This window comes from Salarias fasciatus, chromosome 16 (assembly GCF_902148845.1).
Source record: "Salarias fasciatus chromosome 16, fSalaFa1.1, whole genome shotgun sequence".
Classification (NCBI taxonomy): domain Eukaryota; kingdom Metazoa; phylum Chordata; class Actinopteri; order Blenniiformes; family Blenniidae; genus Salarias; species Salarias fasciatus.
Genome location: NC_043760.1, coordinates 22,250,729 through 22,273,823, shown reverse-complemented (window position 1 = coordinate 22,273,823; position 23,095 = coordinate 22,250,729). Strand labels below are relative to the sequence as shown.

General features: G+C 41.2%; 1 protein-coding gene across 1 annotated transcript; it reads right to left on the bottom strand.

Annotated features, from left to right (window-relative positions):
* Positions 1 to 10,696: 10,696 nt before the first annotated feature.
* tank (TRAF family member-associated NFKB activator) lies at positions 10,697 to 15,971 on the bottom strand. The gene is made up of 8 exons (XM_030112783.1): positions 15,795 to 15,971; positions 14,170 to 14,311; positions 13,836 to 13,944; positions 13,661 to 13,731; positions 12,893 to 12,948; positions 12,670 to 12,788; positions 11,650 to 12,041; positions 10,697 to 10,976 (listed from the first exon to the last, which is right to left on the bottom strand). The coding sequence occupies exons 2-8, from the start codon at positions 14,266 to 14,268 to the stop codon at positions 10,806 to 10,808; spliced, it is 1,017 nt and encodes a 338-aa protein (XP_029968643.1). The 5' UTR covers positions 14,269 to 14,311; positions 15,795 to 15,971; the 3' UTR covers positions 10,697 to 10,805.
* Between the last annotated feature and the right edge of the window lie 7,124 nt (positions 15,972 to 23,095).

Here is a 23,095-nt window from a genome sequence, read left to right as displayed (position 1 = left end):
CTGTCCCCAGTAAGCCCACGGCATGAAAAATTCAGACTAACTCTACTTTTTAAAGCCATTTCTGATGAAAAGCTCACAGAAATGAAACTGACTTATGCCAAATGAATATCATTGGATCGCTGTGATTGTGAGGCTGATGTTTGTAACTTTGAAATTATTTATAAAACACCGCTTCCATTTTAAGAGTTGCCATGCTATGAAGTGTGCACTCACTCCTCTGAGAGTCCCTTGCAGTGCAAGTCTAAATCTGAACAATAGGAGGAAAAAAAAAAAACAAAAAAAAAAACCCAGAAGGTTTATAAGCAGTAACTTGAGCTTTGGGGTTTTTTTTTTTTTTGATGCCAGCCTACAGCACAGTGCTTAGACAGGAAGAAAAGAAGCACTAATTACCCAGTCACAGCTGTGTCTGCAGGGTTCCCTTTAATCGATAACTTGGGTGACACGATGATGACTGTTTAATCCAAAAACAACTCAAAAACCCACTTTTAAGATCCTCTACCTAAATATTTTAATAACACCCACAATAAACTGGGGGTCAACCTGCTGTTAGAAAAATAAGGCAAAAAAAAAAAAAAAAAAATAGAATTCAACCACAAATGTTGCACAGATTGTAAGAAAAAGAAAGAAAAATTCTCCATTTGAAGAGAAAATATTTGGGGGAGAATAGGAGCAAACAGGCGACTGTCGTGTTACAAGAATAATCTTCATTAAAATCACAGGCAACAACACCAGGCCAACACACAGCTCATTGGGAATGCAGTGTGAAAAGAGAGGCCCACAGATTATCACTCTACGTAACTCATGTTTAATTTATCCAGGAGCAATATTGTCAAGAGCCCGACCATTCCAAAGAACTAGACGCTGATAAAAGCTGGAATAAAACTCGGGGAAGCCCAAAAATAACGCAGGCACCGGGTAAAATGTCACAAAACGCAGCGAACACGCCGGAGAGTGAAAAGCATTAGGAGGGCTCTTCGATATGTTTAGCACAGCTTCACAGCAGCGTAATATATCTGCTTTAGGATTGTTAATATTTCAGAGGATGACTTCTAAATGGAGTTGACGATAAAGTGTTCGCACAACAAACAGACATGATACACGGCACTTAACCTCTGCTCTTTATTTTAAAACCGGACCTCGGAACCGTTGCACGCTCACAATGGAGCGAGCGCCTTATAATCCCTAAATCTACGAAATACGAGCCGAGAGCGCAACATAGCCTTACACTCCACTATAAGAGGCAAACCTAAACCAATTTCGGCGTGCTCTATGGTGTGCTTTTTCTCCCCCTCCTCCTCCACCTCCACCTCCACCTCCTCCTCCTCCTCCTCCTCCTCCTCCTCCTCCCCATGGCTGAGTGAAATGGAATTGCCTCTCACATTCAAAGACAGCTCTAGGAAGGTGATAATAGAGCTACTCCCTGCTGTCTGCAGGCAGGAAATAGGAAAGTGGCATATGGGGCCAGGAACCAAATAGAGAGGAAATGTGACCAGGCAAGGGAAGGAACTAAAGGAAAGGTTAATGATCAGCTCTGAATTCTGCAGGGAAGAGAACTATGTTCCAAGTTGAGAGGAAAAATAAATCTGACATGATTTATGTCTTCACCAACTTACATCCAAGGCTGTCACAAACAAACACGTAGAAAACCAGGTTATTTTCTCCAGAAATTTTACCACTGAGGTGAGCATAGATTTAAAAAAAAATGCAAAGGGATCCATTTCCTTTTTTGTTGCTGTCCTTGTTTTGCAAAATTAAGATTAAATCCGTGCTGCTGCAAGTCCTGCAGGATGATGCACGCTGCAGAAATGGGAGTGCTAATGCTTCACACTGATTAGGAAGACGAGAAATACAGACGGTACCGTATAATCAAGACAGAATCCATCTTCGCAGCCTCACCAGTATGCTCCAACAAGTGTGAACTTCTGGCCGATGTCCTACTGTTGCTTTTATAGCAGCCCAACATGCTCACTGGCCTGCAGCATCTCCAAGAGCTGTTAGGAACTGATCCACTCTTTAAATGACCTGGAAACTAAGCAGCCACACTGCTACTAAATTAGATACTGGACACTGGCTTGTGTAGAAGAAAGGCATTAAAAAAAAAAAAAAACATTTACAGCAAACATGGGTGAAAACATGAAAATTAACGCTGAGTGGAATGCATAATGTGGGCGACATTAGCAGGGAGGGGGATATGCTTTCAAATTTTCACCCTGTTACCACACCTTGGTTGAGAGAGTTTGTGCCCTTTTACCACAAGACTAGAACCCCACTAAGGCTGAAAAAAAATCCTTTTATAAGCAATTTGCACTTCATTTGTGCTATTACCAAGCTTCTGATAGCATTCATTTTATGCTGTCTCCATAATTGTCCAAGGGAATGGGTGATACCAAGGACAGAGAAGTATAAAATCACAGCTATTCATTCTTCGGGTTTAAGAGACATCCGTTATGGATGATGTGGAAATATCTTCAGACAGCATCTATCTGCTTAAAACTCTAAAAATCCAAATACACACAACTAGACCTTCACATACACCCTGACCGAGCTGAACAATGGATTGGAACGTCTTGCTGCAGCAACAGCTGGACATTAGAGACAAAGCAGCATCACACAGGCCGGCTCGCTCCAGAACTGACAGCTAGATCATTTGAAGCTGACAAGATAACACTTAAATGCAAAGGTGACATGACAGTGTCTCCAGAGCCAGATGGATCAATACTCAGCTTGGCTCATCAGGATCTGAGCAGTGGTTCTTGTAGTCATGTTTTCTTTTTTTTTTTTTTTTGTCATCTACAGTGCCGTTTTGAAAATAGGCTATCACTGTCTGGCACAATGTCTGGTATGTTATCAATGAGCAGATTTCCTTTCTTATGTTGCAAATGAAATATTGATTCATTCAATTTAACAAAACAGGCTGGGATTCCAGAGGAGACCCTCAACCTTCTACCTGATTTTTACTTTTTTTTTTTTTTTTTTTTTTTTTTTGCTGCGTGAACCACATTCCACAAAATCTTGACCTCCAGTTTGAGCTGTACCGATGCTTTCTGCACGGTGTGATGATGGGCCCGCGTCCTGTTTCGGTTGAAAATACAAGTGGCTGATATATTGTAAACCAACTGGTACACATAATTGCGAAACTAAAATGATCAATGATCCGTCAACTCCTAGTCGCAGTCAAAAGGCGCTCGAAGTAGCACACTTCTCCAAAACGTCCCCCGGTGATACAGCCAAGAAGTCCCGTAGATCAGTCAGAAAAACTCGGCAAGTTGCCTTGGTGACCATCCAGGCTGCACCGACTGGCACCGTCTCTATTCCCCCCCCCCCCCCCCCCCCCCCCCTCTCCCGGTTCTCCCATCTACATCTATACACTTAAATAAAAAATCAAATCCACCTCTCAAATATTCAGCAGTCCCTTCTCCCTGGGAGAGGTAAAGGAGTATTGTTGAATAATGCAGCCAGACAGGGATCTCCCAGCGCCGGTCTCTACAGGCATCACTGAGCAGGTCCGATCCCACTTGAGCAGCATCTATCACGGTGACATCATCATTCACACAAGGAGATATGAGAAGACAGTAGTACACTACTCTACTACTTGAGCCAACTCTAAAGCAGGCAGTGGTGTTACTCATTTAAACCAATCTACTGGCCATCTGTTGATGCTAAAATCGCGGTCTGACTGCCATTTCTAAATCAAACACCACCAGTATGCCTTTATTGCCTTCCACTGAACACGAACATGTTTTTGAGGGGGGGGGAGAGAAAAAAAATGGTCGTTTGTGAGACGCTCGCGTATTCTCTTTTACCTTGTGCGATTCTGGGTGGGTGTGTAAATGTAAAAACCACAGGGACAAGCGTCTACGGAAAAAGAAAACAACATCTACATGCGGCAGCAGCAGGTCTCTGCCTTGCAGATTAGGGCACTGGGAGCACTTTGCAGGTTGTTGTCACAGGTATGACGAGGGAGAGCCGCGCTCACTATCCCCAAGTTGCACAAGGTGTGAACAAAATATGCAGCCAATTTGTTTAGTGGAGAATTAGAAGAGGGGGGGAAAAAAAAAAAAAGAAAGCAGCGCACGTTGGTGCTTCTGGCTTCTCTATGTCTGTCTCCCGGCTTGCCGTAGATGTCTGTTTACAATGTGTGTTGCTTTTTTTTTCTTTTTTTCATTATTATTTTCTATTTCAGTTTATCAGTAGCTCGGAGGTACAACCGAGCACGTATGTTCTGGTTCAAATGGTTATTTTAACTGGACTGAGAGTGACATCACGTCAACAGCTAAACAGCAGACGCAGCGTCGAGAAAGAAAACCCGTCCAATCCAACAAGCTCAATCAAATCACAAGGACAAAGAGAGAGTGTGAGCATTGGCACAGGAATTACCAATCTTGGGGGAATTGGCAAGACCAGCAGCAAGCAAGTGTATTACATATGGCGTGCCATTTTCACAGCTTCCACAAAGAGAACACAAAAAGTGTTATATCTCACTATCTAAGACTAATAAACAACTAGATATGCTGAATCTGTTCAATGCTGTAACAAAGACTTGGGGGAACTGGAGTTCGTCGAAGACTTTTCAGTTCATCACGGAGCGCAAGCGGAGTAAGCGTGCAGTCCGAGCTGAGCAAAGACGGTAAATTAAGGCGTCCTCCCACTAATTCTATGAGGTGTCAGTCAGGAAGCGGGCCTGCCAGAATGACTTTCAGCTCCGATCAAGCCAGATGGTTTCTTAACACTGAATAAATGAATTGATTTGTATGTAGCATCGCTAACAAGGTTCATATCCTTCGCCGACATGACACAGAGGTGGTCAGCACGAGAATGAGAGCGCTGATCCGCTCACCTCGAGGACGTGCGCGGCGAATCGCTCCCCGGTCTTACTAGCATGAGCATGATTAACATCTTCACAGTGTTTGTATCTGTTATGTTGACAAAGTGTTAAGATGAGGCCTTTCTCGTCGCGAACGTACACAGATGACACCTCAAGTGGCATCTTCTTCATCCCAGCCCACTACACTTTCTAAGTACCATTAGATGGATCGCTGCACTTTCCCCGCGGTGTGAACCGCTATCAATTATGCATCCATCTTTCAATTATTGTATATTGTGAAAGTACCTGTTAATGAATTGTGAAAGTACTGTGTTATGGTGTGATTATACTGAGCAATAACCAGCTACTGTACACTTAGGCACCTTTTTTCAATTAGATCGGGGTGCTGGTTCTTCAGTCATTAAGTGCATTTGGTGTAAGGAGGTCCACCTTACACTTAGCCAAAGGTGTTTCTGCAGTTGCTGTTAGCCAGCAGCATCTCGGCCCTAATGCAAAGCCACTACTGTATGTAAGAGGACTCCGAAGACAACATGAGAATACCCACTGTGATTTTCACTGGGGATTTTGATATTCACACCTGTACTAGGTGTTGTTTGGGAGTCTGATAAGCATGTGTGAAACCAGAGGGGTGACTACAATGGGGACCTTATTTGAAGGGAAGGATCTCTCTTCCTGATATATCTATCAAGGACAGTACTGTTGTATTTTTCCTGTATAACAATAAGAAGATCAAGCGCGGTGTCTCTTAGATACCAGCCGTGTGTCTAATTGAAGCTGCACACTGCCATATGGCTGCGTGCAAAAAATAGAATGTCCAAAAACTACATAAGGATCCGCGCGGCACGTGGAAATATGAAATGTTTCTAACTTCACATGCCAGTCTCAAAACTGGGGACTGCAATTCATAGAGGAGTGTAAGATGAAAGGAAAAAAAATCAAACCGTGTATAAGGATAAATCATTTTTCTGTATATGAAGAAACTGCAGACCTTATCATTACAGGATCAGAGGCTGAAAAACAAAGCATGAGAGTTGCTCCTCCTTTCTCTACACTGGTGATGTTCAGAGGCAGCATGTTATTGGAGGTGTTAATTGGCAAATTCAGTACAAGTCAAGAGCATGTTCCCTGTCGTCCTCGCCCAGCAAGGCTAGGTCATTAAACCGAGAATGGATTCTTTCATGCTGCCTTAACCCTTGAATTGCAAGTTACAATTCTGCAAACATCCCAATGCTCGGTTCCCACCCCCATGTGTCATGAAGAAAAACAACCTACACTGATTTAGCAGCGACAATAAAATAACAGGAGGATGACATCTTGAGAGCCAGACTTTCGGTTGTACAGTTATCTCAAATTGGCAGCCAAATGTCTTTAAAAAGTTCAGAAGTTTACAAATACCAAACACTCCAACCTTCACTAAGTCGAAATGAAAGTGGTCTTTGCTGTAGCGGCTGAACAATGGGAATATCAGAACAATGGCATCGCCGCTGATCAGTGCTTTTGTGCCCTGTGTATTGAACGGACCTCTCATCCGCCTGAAATGTGAGCCTCCTCTGGGGTTCCGGGTGCGATCTCACCACTGCCTCTGTCATCACTTGCTGTGACTGCCAAATCTCTGCTCCAGAAATCAGGGCTCTCAGACCAGCACTGAAACAAACACAACGGAGCGAGCGGGGCTGTTCTGAGACTTTGCACAGGCAGCGACGGCTTCAACACATTTAATCGAACACAAAAGTCGGCTCCACCACTTCTGCACAGAGAGCACGAGGAGCCCAACGCATGGCAAGACAACTGTGAGGTGATACTCTCGGCTCGCGACGCCATGAGAGTTGGCAGTCTCTCATGCCAACGGTGACCAGTGCACAGACAGTTGAATATGCTTCTCTCCTAAGTTGTTAATTATCTAAACGACATTGATGTGAAGAGGCCATTCTAGCCATGTGACCTTAATCCACTTGCTATCTCTCTGTTTTGTTTCCATTCGATTAAACCCCTTTAACAATCTCTCCTTTCTTCTTTCTTTTTTTCCATCCTTGTCTTATAGGTTCTTGGCAAACGCACAAGCTCATAAACAGTCTCTAAACAATTTAAAAATCTTAAAGTGACTGAAAATAATGAGTTGTTGGAGCGGTGCCTCTTCTGCCGACATGCTTTAGCAATTATAAAACAGCCACTGAATAGCAAAGGAAAAGGTATGTTTGTTTCATTGACATGAGATAATATAAATATTACTGATGTACTGATGTTACACTAATTGCTTAATATCAGTAAATGTCAGAGAGAAAACACAAAGACGTGATGCCAGGAGGAATACAGGTGAAACAATTACGATGCAATATATAGTCAACTGTTAAAAAAAAACAAGAGAGTGAGAGGAGAAAAAAGAAGAAAGAGTAAGTATAAGTTCAGCTAAGTAACTTTAAAAAAAACGAATTAAAGAAAAAACAGTGTATGTAGTTTTTGACCAATTTGCATTCATGTACTCCTACCTGTCACTTTATTAACTTCAGGTTTATGCAATGAAATACAACAGCTCTGCAATTATACATTTTTACACAAGTGGCTGATAATAACTGCTTCAGGTTTATTGTTGGAGCGGAGCGCTGGGACGCACAGTGCTGCTGTGAGGCGTTCCTTCCATTCTGTCCTACTCATGTATGTTAATGAGGGAGGACCCCTCTCAGCACACTGCTGACAAATTTAAGGCCTTTGCAAAAGTACAGCCTCAATATTGAATTGACATGCGTTCAAAGCAATGCCGCTCCATGAGTCTCATGCAAAATTGACTGATCTTACCTTTTACATACAGAAAATAGTGTACTTAATGACCCAGCCATGCATATGTTTTCCATTTTCACCTTCATTAAGCAGGACTTAGAGTGAATGTGTGTGCGGTATATATATATATGAGTGTGTGTGTGTGTGTGTGTGTGTGTGTGTGTGTGTGTGTGTGTGTGTCAATGCTTAAAGGATAACAGGTTTTTAGCAGGTTTCATTAAAATTTTAAATGGCATATGTATTTTGATCCTACTCAAAGGGTGTTTTTTTTTTATGTGAAAGCCCATATATTTTCAGATTGCATTGCTTCCTTGTATTCACACAGGTTTTCTTGCGTTGCACATCTCCAAACACCTCTTCTTTATATCATTAAGTGTTTCATGTGACTTTTCCATATCTATCAGAGTGTAAAATATTCTCGTTACACAGAAGCAGGCTTTTATAGTGGGGAACGACTCTAAATCTAAAACTTACTCTACACAGCTTTGTGTTTGTGATTCAAACTTTTAATGACAATTCTCTGGTGTATGTTGTGCATGAAACCATATAATGAACCATTATTCTTCTTAATGCACTTAAAAGCACTGTCAACACTCACTGTGCTTACATCTTGCAAGCACGGGCTGATAACAGCGACCGCAGAGATCATTCTCTGCCGAGGATAACCTCCAACCTCAAATAGGCAGTGGTGGAGTGCCAGCAGCTATACTTCTCGGTTTCCTTCCTCTCATCCCTACTTGGAAAATGACTGTGGTCCCCTGAAGCCGGCGACTTCCCCGTCTCCCCGAACTCTCTGCAGCACCGACTGGCGGTGCAGAAGCACTGCTGATTAGCATGCAGTAATGATGGTGAGCTGTGCTCCATTGTTCTAACACCTCCCCTCTCCTCCGCACCAATCTGTCACCATTCAGTGGGTTAGAGCTGCCTCAAATGCTTCTCTCCACAAATGAGATGGATAATTAGTTGCCCCTCACGAATGCTGCACTCTTCTCACCCCTGATTGCTTTCACCTTCTTGCTCCTGGCAATTTTGACACCTTGTAATCAGCCTGCTACTTCTCCATCTCAATCCATACCCTTCTCCTTTTTCTGGCTCGCTTTCATTTTTTTTTTTTTTTTTTTTTTTTTTTGATAGCTCTTAAATCTATTTCAAATCTACCAGCTCTGGTGGAAAATGTCCCAAGGAGAAAGATGGAGTTCATAGTTTCCCTTAAAACGAAGGCGATAGCAATTCGCTCGCAGCTCATGTGGAATTTCCCCAAAGCAGTTCATATTACTGTATACAAGCGTGATTAAATATAGTGTCCGGAAATGCACTTAAAAAAATCCTAGCTGTCAGTCCGAGTTTCCTCTTCCAAATAACAATGAATGACAACATAATTATGAGCAAGCAGCTGTTCATGATCCCGGAGAGAGAAGCATGCAGGCTGCACAATGTTCCACTGTTCACAGATTTACCAGAGAGGATCATTAGGGATATGTATTTGCCAAAAATATCTGAATAAATTCTCTCCTCTGTGCTCATGATGTGACGTGAAATGTAGAATTATGTGGTTTATAGCACTCCAAAACAAACATGCATAATGTTTGACACATTACATCCGATCAATATGTAACATTCACCTTTGTATATGCACCAAATGGCATGTATTTTTACTCTTTTCTCACAAATAGCTGATGAGATGTGTGTTTAAAAGTGCTGCTCCATGCTAGTCTAATGACTCATTAGTTGAGAATAGTTGCTTGCAGTACAACATCACATATTTTTTTATGAGCTATTTATGAAATGAAAAGAAAGGCAGGGGTAGCAAAATCTCGCTGAAGGTTAAAATAACAAATCACTCAGTCTGTCGGGGTGTGTTTGATTATGAGGAGTGAGTTTATAATATGCAACCAAAAAAAAAAAAAAAAAAAAATGTGGTCTTCACACCAGCTCATCTACCCAGCACAAGTGTTACAAGCCCAAAAGCTGAAGGTCTTCGAGGGCCTCACTGCACAACAAAGTGTTCCAACACGCTGTGTCCTGGTTTCTTCAAACATCATCACACCCGATCGAGAAAATCGCTGCAATCTTTGTGAAGGTGTGAATAAATGCAAAAAAAAAAAAAAGTCATTTAATGCTGCTGTTCATAAATGATTCAGTCTCAGTTCAACGACAGGTAATGTGCATCCTGTAAAATATGGTTTGTTAACACAAGGTATAAGATATTTAGCAATTACAGGAGCCTGTATTTATTTGAATATTTCTTACAATATTTCCTTTAATGCAATTTAAATCTGGCACACTGACGACTCTTTAATTAGCTTCAGTGCCACTCTCATATAGCATAATATTGGATTAAACACAAGCACACACACACAGACATAAGCTCTAATTAAACAACCCTTCCCTCTGCAGAAAATCCTAACGAACACATGGCATACCAACTTTTAAGTATATTTTAAAGTTGTAAATATCCTTACACCAAAGAACAACATGCAGCTGCTTCAAATTATTCAGGTTGATGGATTTAACATGGCGCTTCGACAGGGATTCACCTGAAGGTAGTGATAATCAACATGTCCGCCTTTCTGCAGGAGCTTAATTGGTACATGTTTGCATAATCTGCATGCAGTTGTTATTTCTAATACATGACATATGGTTTGAAAAAAGAGTCCAAAGTCAACAATTCAGTGAAAGTGGTGTTGGGGTGTTTTTTGTTTGTTTGTTTTTTTTTAATGCAAAACCATTTGTTATAAATGTATATATATGAAGTCCAAAATAACAATGTGTCTCTAAAAATGACAGTTTTAAATTATATTTTTAAATGGAAATGTAGTAATAGGATAAGGAATTAAACTCCCCGTCCATCTTATGGCAACATGATGCAGTCACTGGTGAAACAATCAATTCTGTAATTTTCAAGCTGGAAACAATCCAAAAGATGGAAATTGTTGCAAATGTAAATGTCGGTTTATTCGTTCATACATACGTATTTATTCGACATGCGTCTTTGCAAAACCTTAGCGTAATATTAGAAAAATATAATGGGCAGGAAAGTGTACCATTCAATTCTTCAACATTAAATAAATGGATTCAAGTCTCATTGCAGTGTCATTTTTCAAATCCAGTACAGCGCTTATACTTCATGGCAGGCAGGACGACGCCATGAAAACAGTAAAGTCTTGAAGTAGTTGCGGCCTCCCGTCAGTCTCTGCTCCCACTGTCAATTGCCGGCTTCGTTCTTAGGAGAGAAATGCGAGTAGAGGTGGCTGTTCATTCGGTCCTGAGGAACCACAGCGTGGCAGAAAGCACATTTATCGGGGCTGCCGCTCTGAGTCGCCGCCAGCTCTGTCCCCACATCAACTGCCTCGCACAGCTCTGGACTCCAGAGAGGCTGCAGAGCAGGACGAACCAAAGACAACAATGCATTATTTACGTCCTAAACAATCCTTACACTCAGTCTATTAAAGCCTTCTGAAACCGCCGAAGCGTTTGTTGATTTGAAGGGAGACGCGAACGTGTCCTAGAACCCATCCAGCACTCTGATCACTGAGCAGAGACTGGGCAGGAGGGGTAAAGGCAAGAAGCTATTCTCAAGTGTTTAATTATCTCACTACTAATGTGTTCTTCCACACTGCTCCAAGAGAGACTTCTAATTCTAAAAAAAAAAAAAAGCCTGTGTTGGTGTAATGAAGGGATTGAATCATAATAAACTGGACCGACGTTTCAATCTCTCTGTACGTCATTCACTTTTTTTTTTTTTTCCTTTTCATTTATACACATCAGCAATAAAATCCTACTTAACCATCATACTCGCTTCATCGGATTTCAGACACTGTAATTTGCTTCCATCTGGCTCACACTTTCCAGCAAACATGCCAAATATAACCAGAGCCTCCATGCTTTAGTAAAAAAAGAATCTGCACACATTACACAGTAATCCGTTTCAAGTTTAGCCGAGGGGATATTTTTGGACTTCACACTGTTTCACTCCTCCATTAGCAAAGACCAATCAGAAACTGATAATTTGCTACTAGTTTTCTCAGACCTTCTCCAGTGATTCTCACCTGCTGGGGTCCCCGCACGCTCTCCTGGGAGACTGAGGATGATGTTGAGTGGGAGGGGGATGTAGGGTACACAAAAGGCATGGCCAGCTCCGCCGGCTCTTCCTCTGGCGGCGTGGAAGAGACGCTGCCGAGAGGCCGCTTCATGGGCATGGTCAGACCCATGTGTCTCTCTGGGGTACTGTTCAGGAAGTCATATTCACTGTCCGCTGAAGGTGGGAATTTGACACTGAGCTTAGTGAGAGAGTCAACCAAGTCCTCCTGGCTGGCACCGCGAGACGCCAGAGAAGCAGGCAGGAGAGGGATGTCCACTGCTGACCTGAGAGCGGAGGGGAAAGGCCTGTCTGCTTCTGCAGTACGGTCTGTGCACTGGATGGGCATGGAGAACCGCTGATCTGTCAGACGGCAGAGAAAATGTGAGATTTTTTTTTTTTTTACACAGTTCTTGTTTCCTCCTTTCTCAGTCAACATGCTGATGTATTCCAGGTCTGGCTCTTAGTTTGGCATAGGATTTGAAAAACTACTCACATTAAGAAAAAGCTGAAGCGCATTCCCATACTGGCTCTGTTAATATTAAGTGGTTTTTTTTTTTTTCTCTTTAGTTGTCTTTTAATTAAAAAAACATAAACCAGACTCTATATGTAAATATCCTAAAAACATTTTTATCACACTTTCCATTGTTAAATGAGTATTTTATCAAGATAATCAAACAGCAACTATCCAGGGCCAGCATCGTGCAGTTATCAGTGGAATTATTAAATGTGTTTATCCACATTATTTTCAGAGGTGGCCAGTTACGGTTGAAAGGACAACCAGGCACTCACGTACAGTCCGAGTTAAGGTGTTGCTACCTAATTAAAGAACAAAGCAACAGCTCACCAAGTCATGAGCTGTTGCCAGCCACACAAATCTATTTGACTTCACATATTTTCGTTTAAGTAACTGGATGAGGAAAACAAGTGCATTTAAGGTCCAGGCTGTGCAAAAAACAAGAGGCTAATGTATGGTAAATATTAATATTACCATTGGATGTATCATTTCCTCCATTGAATCTTTTAAGGTGATCTTTTTGTCTTCTGGTCAGTGACCGAATCTGTCGGAATTTTCCTTGAATTGCTTCAAAGGCCTCCAGCATGTCCCCACTGACAAATAGATAAATAAAAAGTGAGAAAAAAAATCCAATATTTAACCGTGACGTTCTTCATTATGATTATTTTTTTTAAATCTTACAAGAAGTGACACATACTAGTCGCTGCTGCTGACTGGCAAATTAGGAGCAACAGCAGCAGAGCCCATATTCTCCTGAAAAAGACACATTAGATTTACAGCAGTCATTAACAACAATTATCCAACAGCATATTGTTGAGGCATCTGCATTTTCATTTATATATCACAGTTGTTTTTTTTTATTATTATTATTGAAAAATGTTTGCTCAAATAATGATCAGAGGAGCTCAAGCTGCTCAAAGTGAGCAGCGATATTATCCTCTAGCACCACCTGGTGAAGTAAAAGCAGAGGCACCATGAGGATATGACAGCAGAGGATGCAGCTACAGCAGCAGTGGAGATGAAATGGAGAACACATCACTTGTGTAACGTCAAAAATATCTGGACCATCCCTTATCTTAAAGGTGAATAACTGAATGGGAACAGCCATTACTTAGTTTTCCCAGAAGAACTCATGAACTGATTAAAAGCTTTAAAAAATCAAAGCATTATGGTTTTTTTGTCTTTGTGCATGTTCTGTGCACCCTAAAAGAAACATTAATTTAAGGATAAGGTAAGCAAACGGCGATCAAAAGCCGCATGACTGAACGAATTATGCTATGCACCATAAGCAGGATTACATTTTGTTCCCTTTACATGGGCAGGGATGCGGCATATTTAAGCAGAAGTACTATCAATGTCTCATATTGTGAGAGGAAGCTGTGTCAGGCCTGTTTCAGAGCCACCATGTTGCAGTTTTCACATAGTGGAGACATAGAAAAGGCAGATTGCGTCATAATGAACATACCGAGTACTGGATTTTCTTGTAAGTGCTGGCCCCATCCAGGAGATGATTGCAAGGCTCACATTTCATCTCGCCTACAGTTTAGAAAAGATAGAGTTCAAGAGTTTGCACAGAATTCTTCCCGAACAGATTTTAATGACTTCATCAGGACCGAGATCTTCTGGCTTGACTCACAAACCTGATTGTTGCCTTGTTGCCGACAACTTTGCCTCGAGCTCTGAGATCAACTGCTGCTGGTCTTCTATCTGCTTCTGGAGCCCTTGAGTGTAACGCTCATAGTATTCATTCTGCAAAAAACAAGGTTTGTATTATTTTGCTGAAGCCATGTTTCATAACTCCTCGTGCATCTGTACTTTTCAGATAAATAATGAAAAGCTCATCAACAAGAAAAGAGACTTTCAAGCGATTCAGAAAAAAAATTGTTCTTGGAAGCTGGCAAAGGCAAACTAAACAGTGACAAATTCATTGGTGCTCCATCAATAATGTCTTCTTTCTCCCCCCACACGCATTACCATTTGCTGCAGCTCCTTTTTAACATTGTCCTTTTCAATGGAGACCTGACGATAAGCTTCGAAAGCTTTGTTGAGCTGGTCTCCGATGTTCCTTTCCATGCCTTGTGCTCCACAAACATCACTGACAGAGTATACATGAGCCCTACATGTGAAATGAAAAAAAAAAAAAGTTTCAAAACACACTCATAAAGAGATCAGACAGACTCTTCAACACCTTTTTGACTGTAGAAAAGAAAAAAAAAAACATTATGACAGTTCATCCGATTTCATAGTATCCACAAACAAATCTGAAGTTGTCATCACACGATTCGAAGAGAACGCTGAAAGCCTGAAAATGAAAAAAGTCGATAGATGCTTACAATGCTGCCAAAAAAAAAAAAAAAAAAAAAGACTGGGTTAAATAAACTACTGATGCAATGAAGAAACTGCCAAAAACGGAGTAAACAAAATATCAGCATATTACCAAAGAACATTGGCTGATGAAGTGGAATTAGAAATGATATTCATTCACGTTGGAAAGATGAATGCCTCGCTCTATTCTGTTGAAAATTATGAACTCAAGACACCAATTAGTAAGAGAGGCATGGACAAATAATATAAGTTCCCCAACGTATGTTGAATGTTTTCGCAACACAAAAACCTGCTTGATGAAGAAAACAGAGCTTAAGAAAATTTGAAGTTTAGTAGTAATTGTGTATTTATAAGCTTCTTTTCAAGCCTTTGATTTGACCTCAGTACAGTTCATGCTATTATCGACCTTACAACTTTTAGAATTGACTTTGCCCACCGTTTCAATTATTATTCAAATGTAAGTTTATATCTTAGCAAAAACAGTCCTGAATGTTTTGTTTACAAAACTAATTGCTGAAATGACCTTCTGATGTTACATACATTATTTGTCTCAAAAAGGTGCTTTCATTGCAAATACTTTACAGGTCAAAGGAATCGGGTGCTTAAAAATGTCTGTAAAAGGCAAAACATGCTGAAGTTAGGCAGCCTGCACCCTGGTAATTACTTTAAACTAATGGAAATACAGTACAACGTCGATGTAGGACAAATGATCCTACTCTGGGCAGCTTTTCAGACGAGTACTTTCATTTGAGTATTTTCTTTCAGTTGTTTCTCTTGTATTTCTTGTCATTTTCATCAGGGTAATAGTGTGGCATTCAGGACCACTTTTTCTGCCTTGTGTAAGTTAGCACATATAATCCATATATGAACCAAAATAAGTGGTTATTAAGAATGCATTGACGGTGTACACATTGTGAAAGAAGCTGATGAAGTCTCAACAAGCCATTCTCACCATAGATGTGACAGCTACACAGAGCCTGTCACTGATCCTTCACATAAAAACACCATCTGCACAAACACTTCGACCCACAAAGCTGAGCTATACACACACACACACACACACATACACACACAGAGAGACACACACACACACGCACGCAAACACACACACAAAACAAAAAACAGCGAGTTTTCAAGCCTGGGAGAAATGTAGCACTTTAAAATCCACTTTACACGGTTGTTTTAAAGTGTAGCTGCCCAGCTAGCCTGTCGCCCATTCAAGCTGTTCGGGATAAAGAAGTTCAGAGATCAGTTTACACTCACAGTCCTCTTACCTTCATTCGAGTTACTTTGAAAAAAAAAAAAAAACCTCGGGATATGTTGTTGAGGCACCGCCGCAGAGTCGTCGCCTCGATGTTCAGATGCAAAGTTACGAAGCTTTGGAGAGGATATGGCAATGTATGTTTTACATAGCCCAGTTGAGTTGGGAACTTCCCTCGGGGAATCCCCCTGCTCGGTGGACTTCCGCCTTCAGCGGGCGCGGACCAATCAGCGCGCGGCTCGAGGGAGCGCAGGCTGGCTCGCTGGTTGAGGGTTCTTCCAGCCTACGCGTCTGTGCAAACCGACTGCTGTGCATGAGAACGAAAAAAAAAACTCTCCCCAAACTATGCAGGGCCCTTATAACTTTAATACTTTTTTTTTTTTTTTTTTTTACACCGCAAGTTTAGTAAATTCTGTCTCATGCAGGACTTTATTAGAGTCAGGCAGATGTCTGGCCTACACTGTGGTCATTTCATCTACTTTAGGATTTTATGACTACAGGACACGTACCAAGCTACCAGAGTATTTTCACTCCGTTCATAGATATAGATATTGTATTATTAGAGTATTTGCAATAAGAGGTATACAATATGAGACCTTTTGGGTGAGGGTGGGGCTTCTGGAGCAGCTTGATTTGCCTGTTAGTAGGTAAAAGCAGTTTGCAGCAAACACTGTGTATGCAACTTCCCACAGAAAAGATAATTGCAGAAGTTTCTGCATTTAATTCCAAACAATTCAGGTTCCTCTCATGGTCAAAGCATGCACAGATCCATTGGTTTCAACTTGTAGGGCTGAAAAAATATGAATTTTCATCTTGATATGCTCACGTGGCTCTGTTTTTGTAGACTGGATAAAGTTCTAGACTTTGGCAAGTGTACTGTTTGTCAGTTTATATGCTGACCAGATGATGCAAAGTTCTAATATAAGTTATGCTTTATCAAATTTCGAATTAGCTTGAAAAAAGCTCTTTTCTGACGAGCACACAGGAACTAAACTGCAAGTTAACTGTCAGGATTATTAGAAGTAGGGTATTTCCTTACAAACGTGAACTAAAGCTACAAACAAACAAGTATTTTGCATGCACTCATAGCCTTTTGTGTATTCTCATATATTTACTTGTACGCGTGTGCAAAAAGATCTTTCTTACCCCTTGGTCTTGACTGAATATCCTGATGCCTCAGATCGGTCTAAACGTGCAGCGAGCAAAGAAATGCAGGCGGCAGTAAAGAAATAACCAGTAGATGGCAGCTAAGAGTGACTTATTGGTCTTGAGCAGTATTATGTTGGTGCAGTTATTGAAAGTCCTACATTTTATAAACATTATAAACACTATTTCTTTTCTCTTTTCCGCACTCACAGATATGAGTCCATACTTATTGGGTTTTTTCAGGTTTCTAACTTTTCTTACACAGCTTTTAACCTCAAAATGGCCAGATGCCCCCATTTCTTACTAACTCATTTCCTTTTCTGTAATACAAATTGATCTATAGGTTTGAATTTCTGAACACCTGCTCACAAAAACAGTCTTTGCGTCTCTGCTTTGTTCACTCACTTGTGCGTATGTGTGTGTGTGGGTGTGTGTGTGTGTGTGCATGTGTGTCTTTTGCTGAATGATTTTACCAGGCTGTCTGAGTTTGGAGGTATAACTAAGACAATGCAGAACTATCTTGGAACGTATTGATAAGCGATGCTCTTGTCCCCACCATCAGTCTGGGTATGAATTAGTGCAGACCCACACATGACCTCCCCACCACAGTGGGGATCCAGCTCACGGGCTCCCGCAAGGGTCCTGAGCCCTTTTACAGAGGTTTTCATCTCTGACCCTCACTGGCATTCCAGCCTCAACCTCTGCTCCTGCTGGCAATGACTTACAGACCCAAACTGCAACGAAACAGCCCTAATTCATAACTCTGGCCTCCTCACGCTGAATGGCAGGCCTTCTTCAGGGTTTCACAAGTTTTTCTTTTCATGGCTGTTTTCAACTTATGGGAATCTAACATGATTTTGTGGTTCAAGTAAAAAAGGAAAGAATTAGAATTGAAGAGTTGGTATACTGATAAGCAGCAAGGATATAAATGCAAAGCAAGTAAGGCCAATGAGTCATTTCAGTGACCACTTAATCATTCACCTCGAGGCCGATTTTTCCTTTTTGTTCGGTTCACAAGTCTCCCTTTGTTCAAATTTCCTGTGGAGGAGGAAATTCTGTTACTCAACTGGTTGCTCTGGACAATACAAAACCAACAGAGAACAAGAAATGTCTGGCACTGCACACTTTATCAATTCTAGTTGTATGTGTGGATGAAAATAAACTGCACTCAAGATGAGAAAAGTACAAACATGATGTAATGTCACGGATTCATGAATCCTGTGTTCTCTGTGATACTGTTCCGTGATTTGTTTAGTTTTTGAACCAAGTACTGGCTGTCCAGTTTCTTCTGTATTCCTGGGGTGAAAGCGGTGTCCACATATTCAGCATAAAGTCATATCTTGGGGTCTTTAATACAGGAGGGATCGTCAGATCACCGGTAGGTTTCAACTGTAATGACAGCACTATACCTAAGTGCTGTGCAGAAAATGGCATTGTGCTGTAAAGCTCTCATTTTTTTCCACCTTCACCATACCGCCATAAATGTTGGGTCATGACCACAAGAATAAATTTGTGGGCACAAATGTTTTAAATGAGCCTCCTTAGTGAGCGGCCAGACTTCGCTCTTTGTGATAGAGTGAGGCGTTCCACCTGCTAGTCTTCCTCTGAAGTGACTTGGGCATCTGATTGGAAGGTTAAAAACTGGGAAGAGGCTCTGAGGTTGCTCGGGACCTGCCAGAGAGACTATCTCATGTTGATTTGGAAGTGGATCAAGATTCCTTGCTGGTAAAGCTAGCAGGGCACAGTGACGTCTGGACTTTGTTGATCTCCATATGTCCACGGCGAACAGTATGTATATTTGTGAAACGACGTCAACATTTGCACTTCACAAACTCAAATATACTCCAAGAAAAAGGTTCAACAGGAGTACCAAAGCAATAAACTGGTACGTGGTGTTTCCTATAATTCTTTGTTACCTTCAAACCTGTTATCGGTCTTGGTCATTTCAAATAGACATGCTCAATATTTGCCATAAAGCGAGCAGAGAGGCGTTTTTCTGTTGGGAAATAAGTCTCCCAAAGCCATTTCAGTCTCATACCCTGACCTCACTTCTTAATAGAGAGCATCAGCGGTGCAGAGAGGCCTCATAAATTTCAACAGAAATGATCTCAGGGGAGATATGTTGTCCTTCCTGAGCATCACAGAGGTGTATGGATTTTTTTTTTTCAGCCTTAATCCACTGCAGCACAATGGTTCGTGTGATTCATTGCTTGCCATCTCTGCAATTAGCAGGCGGAGTGGCTTACAGCACAATATCATGATACACTAAGTGACGTCATCATATAACATTACATTCCCCGAGCAGACGGTCCCATTGTCCTCTGTAATGTGTGGCGAAAAGGACACTAAAGCTCGCTGTAACAACGGTGCCATATTCTAAATACACAGCCCACTGGAGCCTGGCTCTGCAGTAAATCTTGAGCCAGCGAAAAGCCCATCCATGCTTCCTCCATGTCTGGCAAAATAAACAATCTGCTGTAGGTCTGCTGAAACTTGAGATCAAACCGAGGCCAGAGCCGAGGACTCTGCCCTCGCATGCAGGGGGTACGTGGGGGAGAGGAGGAATGCGGTGGTGGGGGGGTTTCACTAATATCAAATTTCAGGAGCACAGAGAGAGGTTAAGGGGAATGAAAAGAACCCTGACTGCAAAGGGACCCACAGACTACATCAGTGAATGTTGGCAGTATTTTAAAAGTAGAATAATTTTATCAGAATATAAAGCTGTGGATGACTGTGCTACACCAACCTCTGGTCTCAATGGCTTGAAGTGACTCGAAGACTTTTGGAAGGATATTAATAACATGAAAACCTGTGCAGAATGGGCATTAGTGGGATATTTCAAATAGCAATGATTATATTCACAGCAGGGTGTCAGACTTTCAAAGAACTACTCAAAACAGATAATATGACTGCTGACACCAAGGTATACAAAACTTTAGATGAGATTATCTTTAATAGAATCATTTTATTTGATTTTAATGTTGCTCTAAACAGCAGTTTGGCTAACAGTGTGCAAAGTGCAGAGGACTTTCACACATTCAAAAAGAATTCCCTTATTGATAGAAAAGAAAGTTTGCTTTCTGTTTCTGTGTACCTATGAGCAAAACCACAAACCTCTTGCTGAGCTAATGCACGTTGCATCATGTGCAAGGTCATGAGCATTGGACAAATTCTTCAATTCATGAATCGCTTCATTTATCAATAAAGACTCTTCATCACTTCTGGCCATGTTTTATATTTAAAAAAAAAATCTTTTTTTTTTTTTAAATTAATGCTCCACCGTGTATCAAGTTCACTCAAGTCAGTGTACACATTGGGTTTATTTATTTTATGGGGTGAAATGTTAGTGTCAACAAAACGAGACTAAAGAGTGAAAGGGCGTGCGAGGTTAGAGGGAGAGAAAAAGTCCCCAGCTGACCTGAGCACATCTCGAATCACAGAACGAGCCCTCTGGTGCTCCTCGTTACTCAAACTCATGAAAGTTTCATCAGTCAGGAAAACACAGCGTGCATTCACACTTCCCATGATTGCGCCATAAAAATAGTGGAAATCATGCTTCGTGGAGTATGGAGTGTGGATAAGAAGACAAAAACTGCTGAGATAGACCCAGAATGGGAGTCTTCATTGATTTTTGCTCATTTTCTGATTAGAATGAATAGTGCAACATATGAAATGTTATAAAACTGTTCACCAGAGGACCAAACAAAGTTCAGAGCACATTTTGAAAAATGGTTTGACTGATTTTTGTTCTTTCTTGATTCACATCAGCACTCAGAAACATGTGGAACTAAACTTTAATCAGCCACTATGCCACATGAAAGCTTTCCTCCATGTCGTGATCAAAAGTTTCTGCTTGCTTCAATTTTGCAGTCTGAACACATTTTATGTGTTTATGAACAGAATTTCAATGATCATGTCATATAGTGATAGTTGGACTGGGCCTTTCTGAAGACAATATTTTGTGAAGACTTAGAAATAAAACCTCTTTTAAGTTTTGAAAGATCCCTGCAGGTTGTCTCCATTAAAAAAATGAACAAAACATTAAATCACGAGCAAGGTGAATCCATGAATAACTGTGTTAAGAATGAGGACAATGGCATTATGCTGTGGCTGAACAGCACCATACAATGTTTACAATAAAGTTTGGAGAGTTGCCTGGCAGCAGAATGCCACACAATGGAACGGCCCTGTGGCGCTGCTCTCTATGTCAGCGTCAGGCCTGAAAAGAGCCGCCTTTGTACACATATTACTACTGCAGGACATTTGACATATGCAAAATGACATGCAGGCGTCACAATGTCACCCCTTTCACCACGACTTCCTCGAATGCACAGGCGAGCTTCAGATATGACTGTTGACATGCCAATAACAAGTGATAGTCACTCATCCAAGTAACAGTGGGAATAAATGCCTTCCCTTAACCAAATCAAGTACAAATTATGCATCTCATGCTGAGAGACACGGAAGTGTAATGCAAGGTATCCTTTAGTCAAGACTGTGAAACACCCTGATGACTGCTCATTTAAAAATATCAGTTTTCCATCATTGAGAATGTGATGACATACTGGATGGTGTTCTTTCTCTTTCTCTTTAACAGTTACATAGGAATTCATCACAACAGTGGACAGCTGAGCTAAACCTCTCTGCTGCTGCCCAGCAAACTTTACACGTCCCAGCTCAGCTATTCCATCTGGGCAGGAAGGTACAAAGCTGTTACCAGCAGCTTCCTGAAGCCACTGAATGTCTGTGCAGCACTGACACTGCGGCGGTGTCATTTCTCAGGAATCTAATCAAGAGGGAAGTGAAGACAAACGCCTTCTGTCTCAAGTAATATTTTTTTCTGCAAGGATGAGGTTGCTGTTAAAAAATTTTTTAAAGACAAAACAAAGGATGGTAATCCTTCATCTTTTTTTTCTTTGTAACTCAGTGGTACAGATTGTTGACATGAGTTCATGGAAGAGTGAGAACAAGCAAGTAACACAATGTCCTAAAATAACCCCACTCTCTTATTTCCCTTGGAAATACCCACCGAGTGTGTGTGTGTGTGTGTGTGTGTGTGTGTGTGTGTGTGTGTGTGTGTGTGTGTGTGTGTGTGTGTGTGTGTGTGTGTGTGTGTGTGTGTGTGTGTGTGTGTGTGTGTGTGTTTAATACTGCTGTGGGGACTTAAAATCTGTTTGCACACTCACATTATATGGATCTGCTGACAAAAAGCAAGTCCCTGTACTGAAAATCACAACGCCATGGGAGAAAGACCTCTTTCATGATTTTTGCAGTAAAGGAATGTAAGTCAGAGTCTTCCTTGACGAACAGAAACTTGTATATCTGACTGCAAATAGTGTCATGATTGCATGTTTGTGCCTGTTGAAGTGACTCTGCATGCTAAATCCCCAGGAGAAACACACACACACACACACACACACACACACAGACACACACACACACACACACACACACACCCTAAGTGTCTTTTTTTCCTTCCATTACCATTTTGTACCAAAACAACTAGCTTTGATTAATTTCTTGAGAACACTGTGCGTTTCAGTAGCCAATACAAGTGAAGCAGTACAGAAAAAGACTCTATTTTGGAAAATATTGGGTTAATTCAATATTATTATAGTGCTACACAAACACAGAAGTCAGAGATAACCTTTCCTTTCAGCGTTTCATGAAAGGTGGGTGGCTCAATTGCTTCTCTCGACCCTGCCCCCTCCATTAGTATCCTGTCAGAGTGCTGAATCAGGCCTCTTTCCCTTTCCTCTAATGCTGACCCATTGACTCCTATTGGCCCAGTGAACTTCTTTACAAGGCTGGTCACCTTTGGTTTCAGTGAAGTTAACTTATCACATATATTGACCCATTATTTTCCACTGAAAAGGCACAGTAGTCATGATGGGACTGCGGTTACATGTTTTTTTATATCATCAAAGTATATTATTTTACAACAATTTCCTCTTTAGTTACTACGTATTTGCAGTTTGATGAATTAGTGAAACCAGAAATGATTGAAAACATGTGTTACCAAAAGTGGGATCAGAGGAATTGTTTGGGAGGACTGTAAAGGAAGTCGAACACACTGATTACAGCACAGTGCTTTGATTAGAGCATTGTGTTAGTACTTTCCTGTTGCCATTAATTCACATTTTCTGCCACCACTCTGTTTTCCAATCA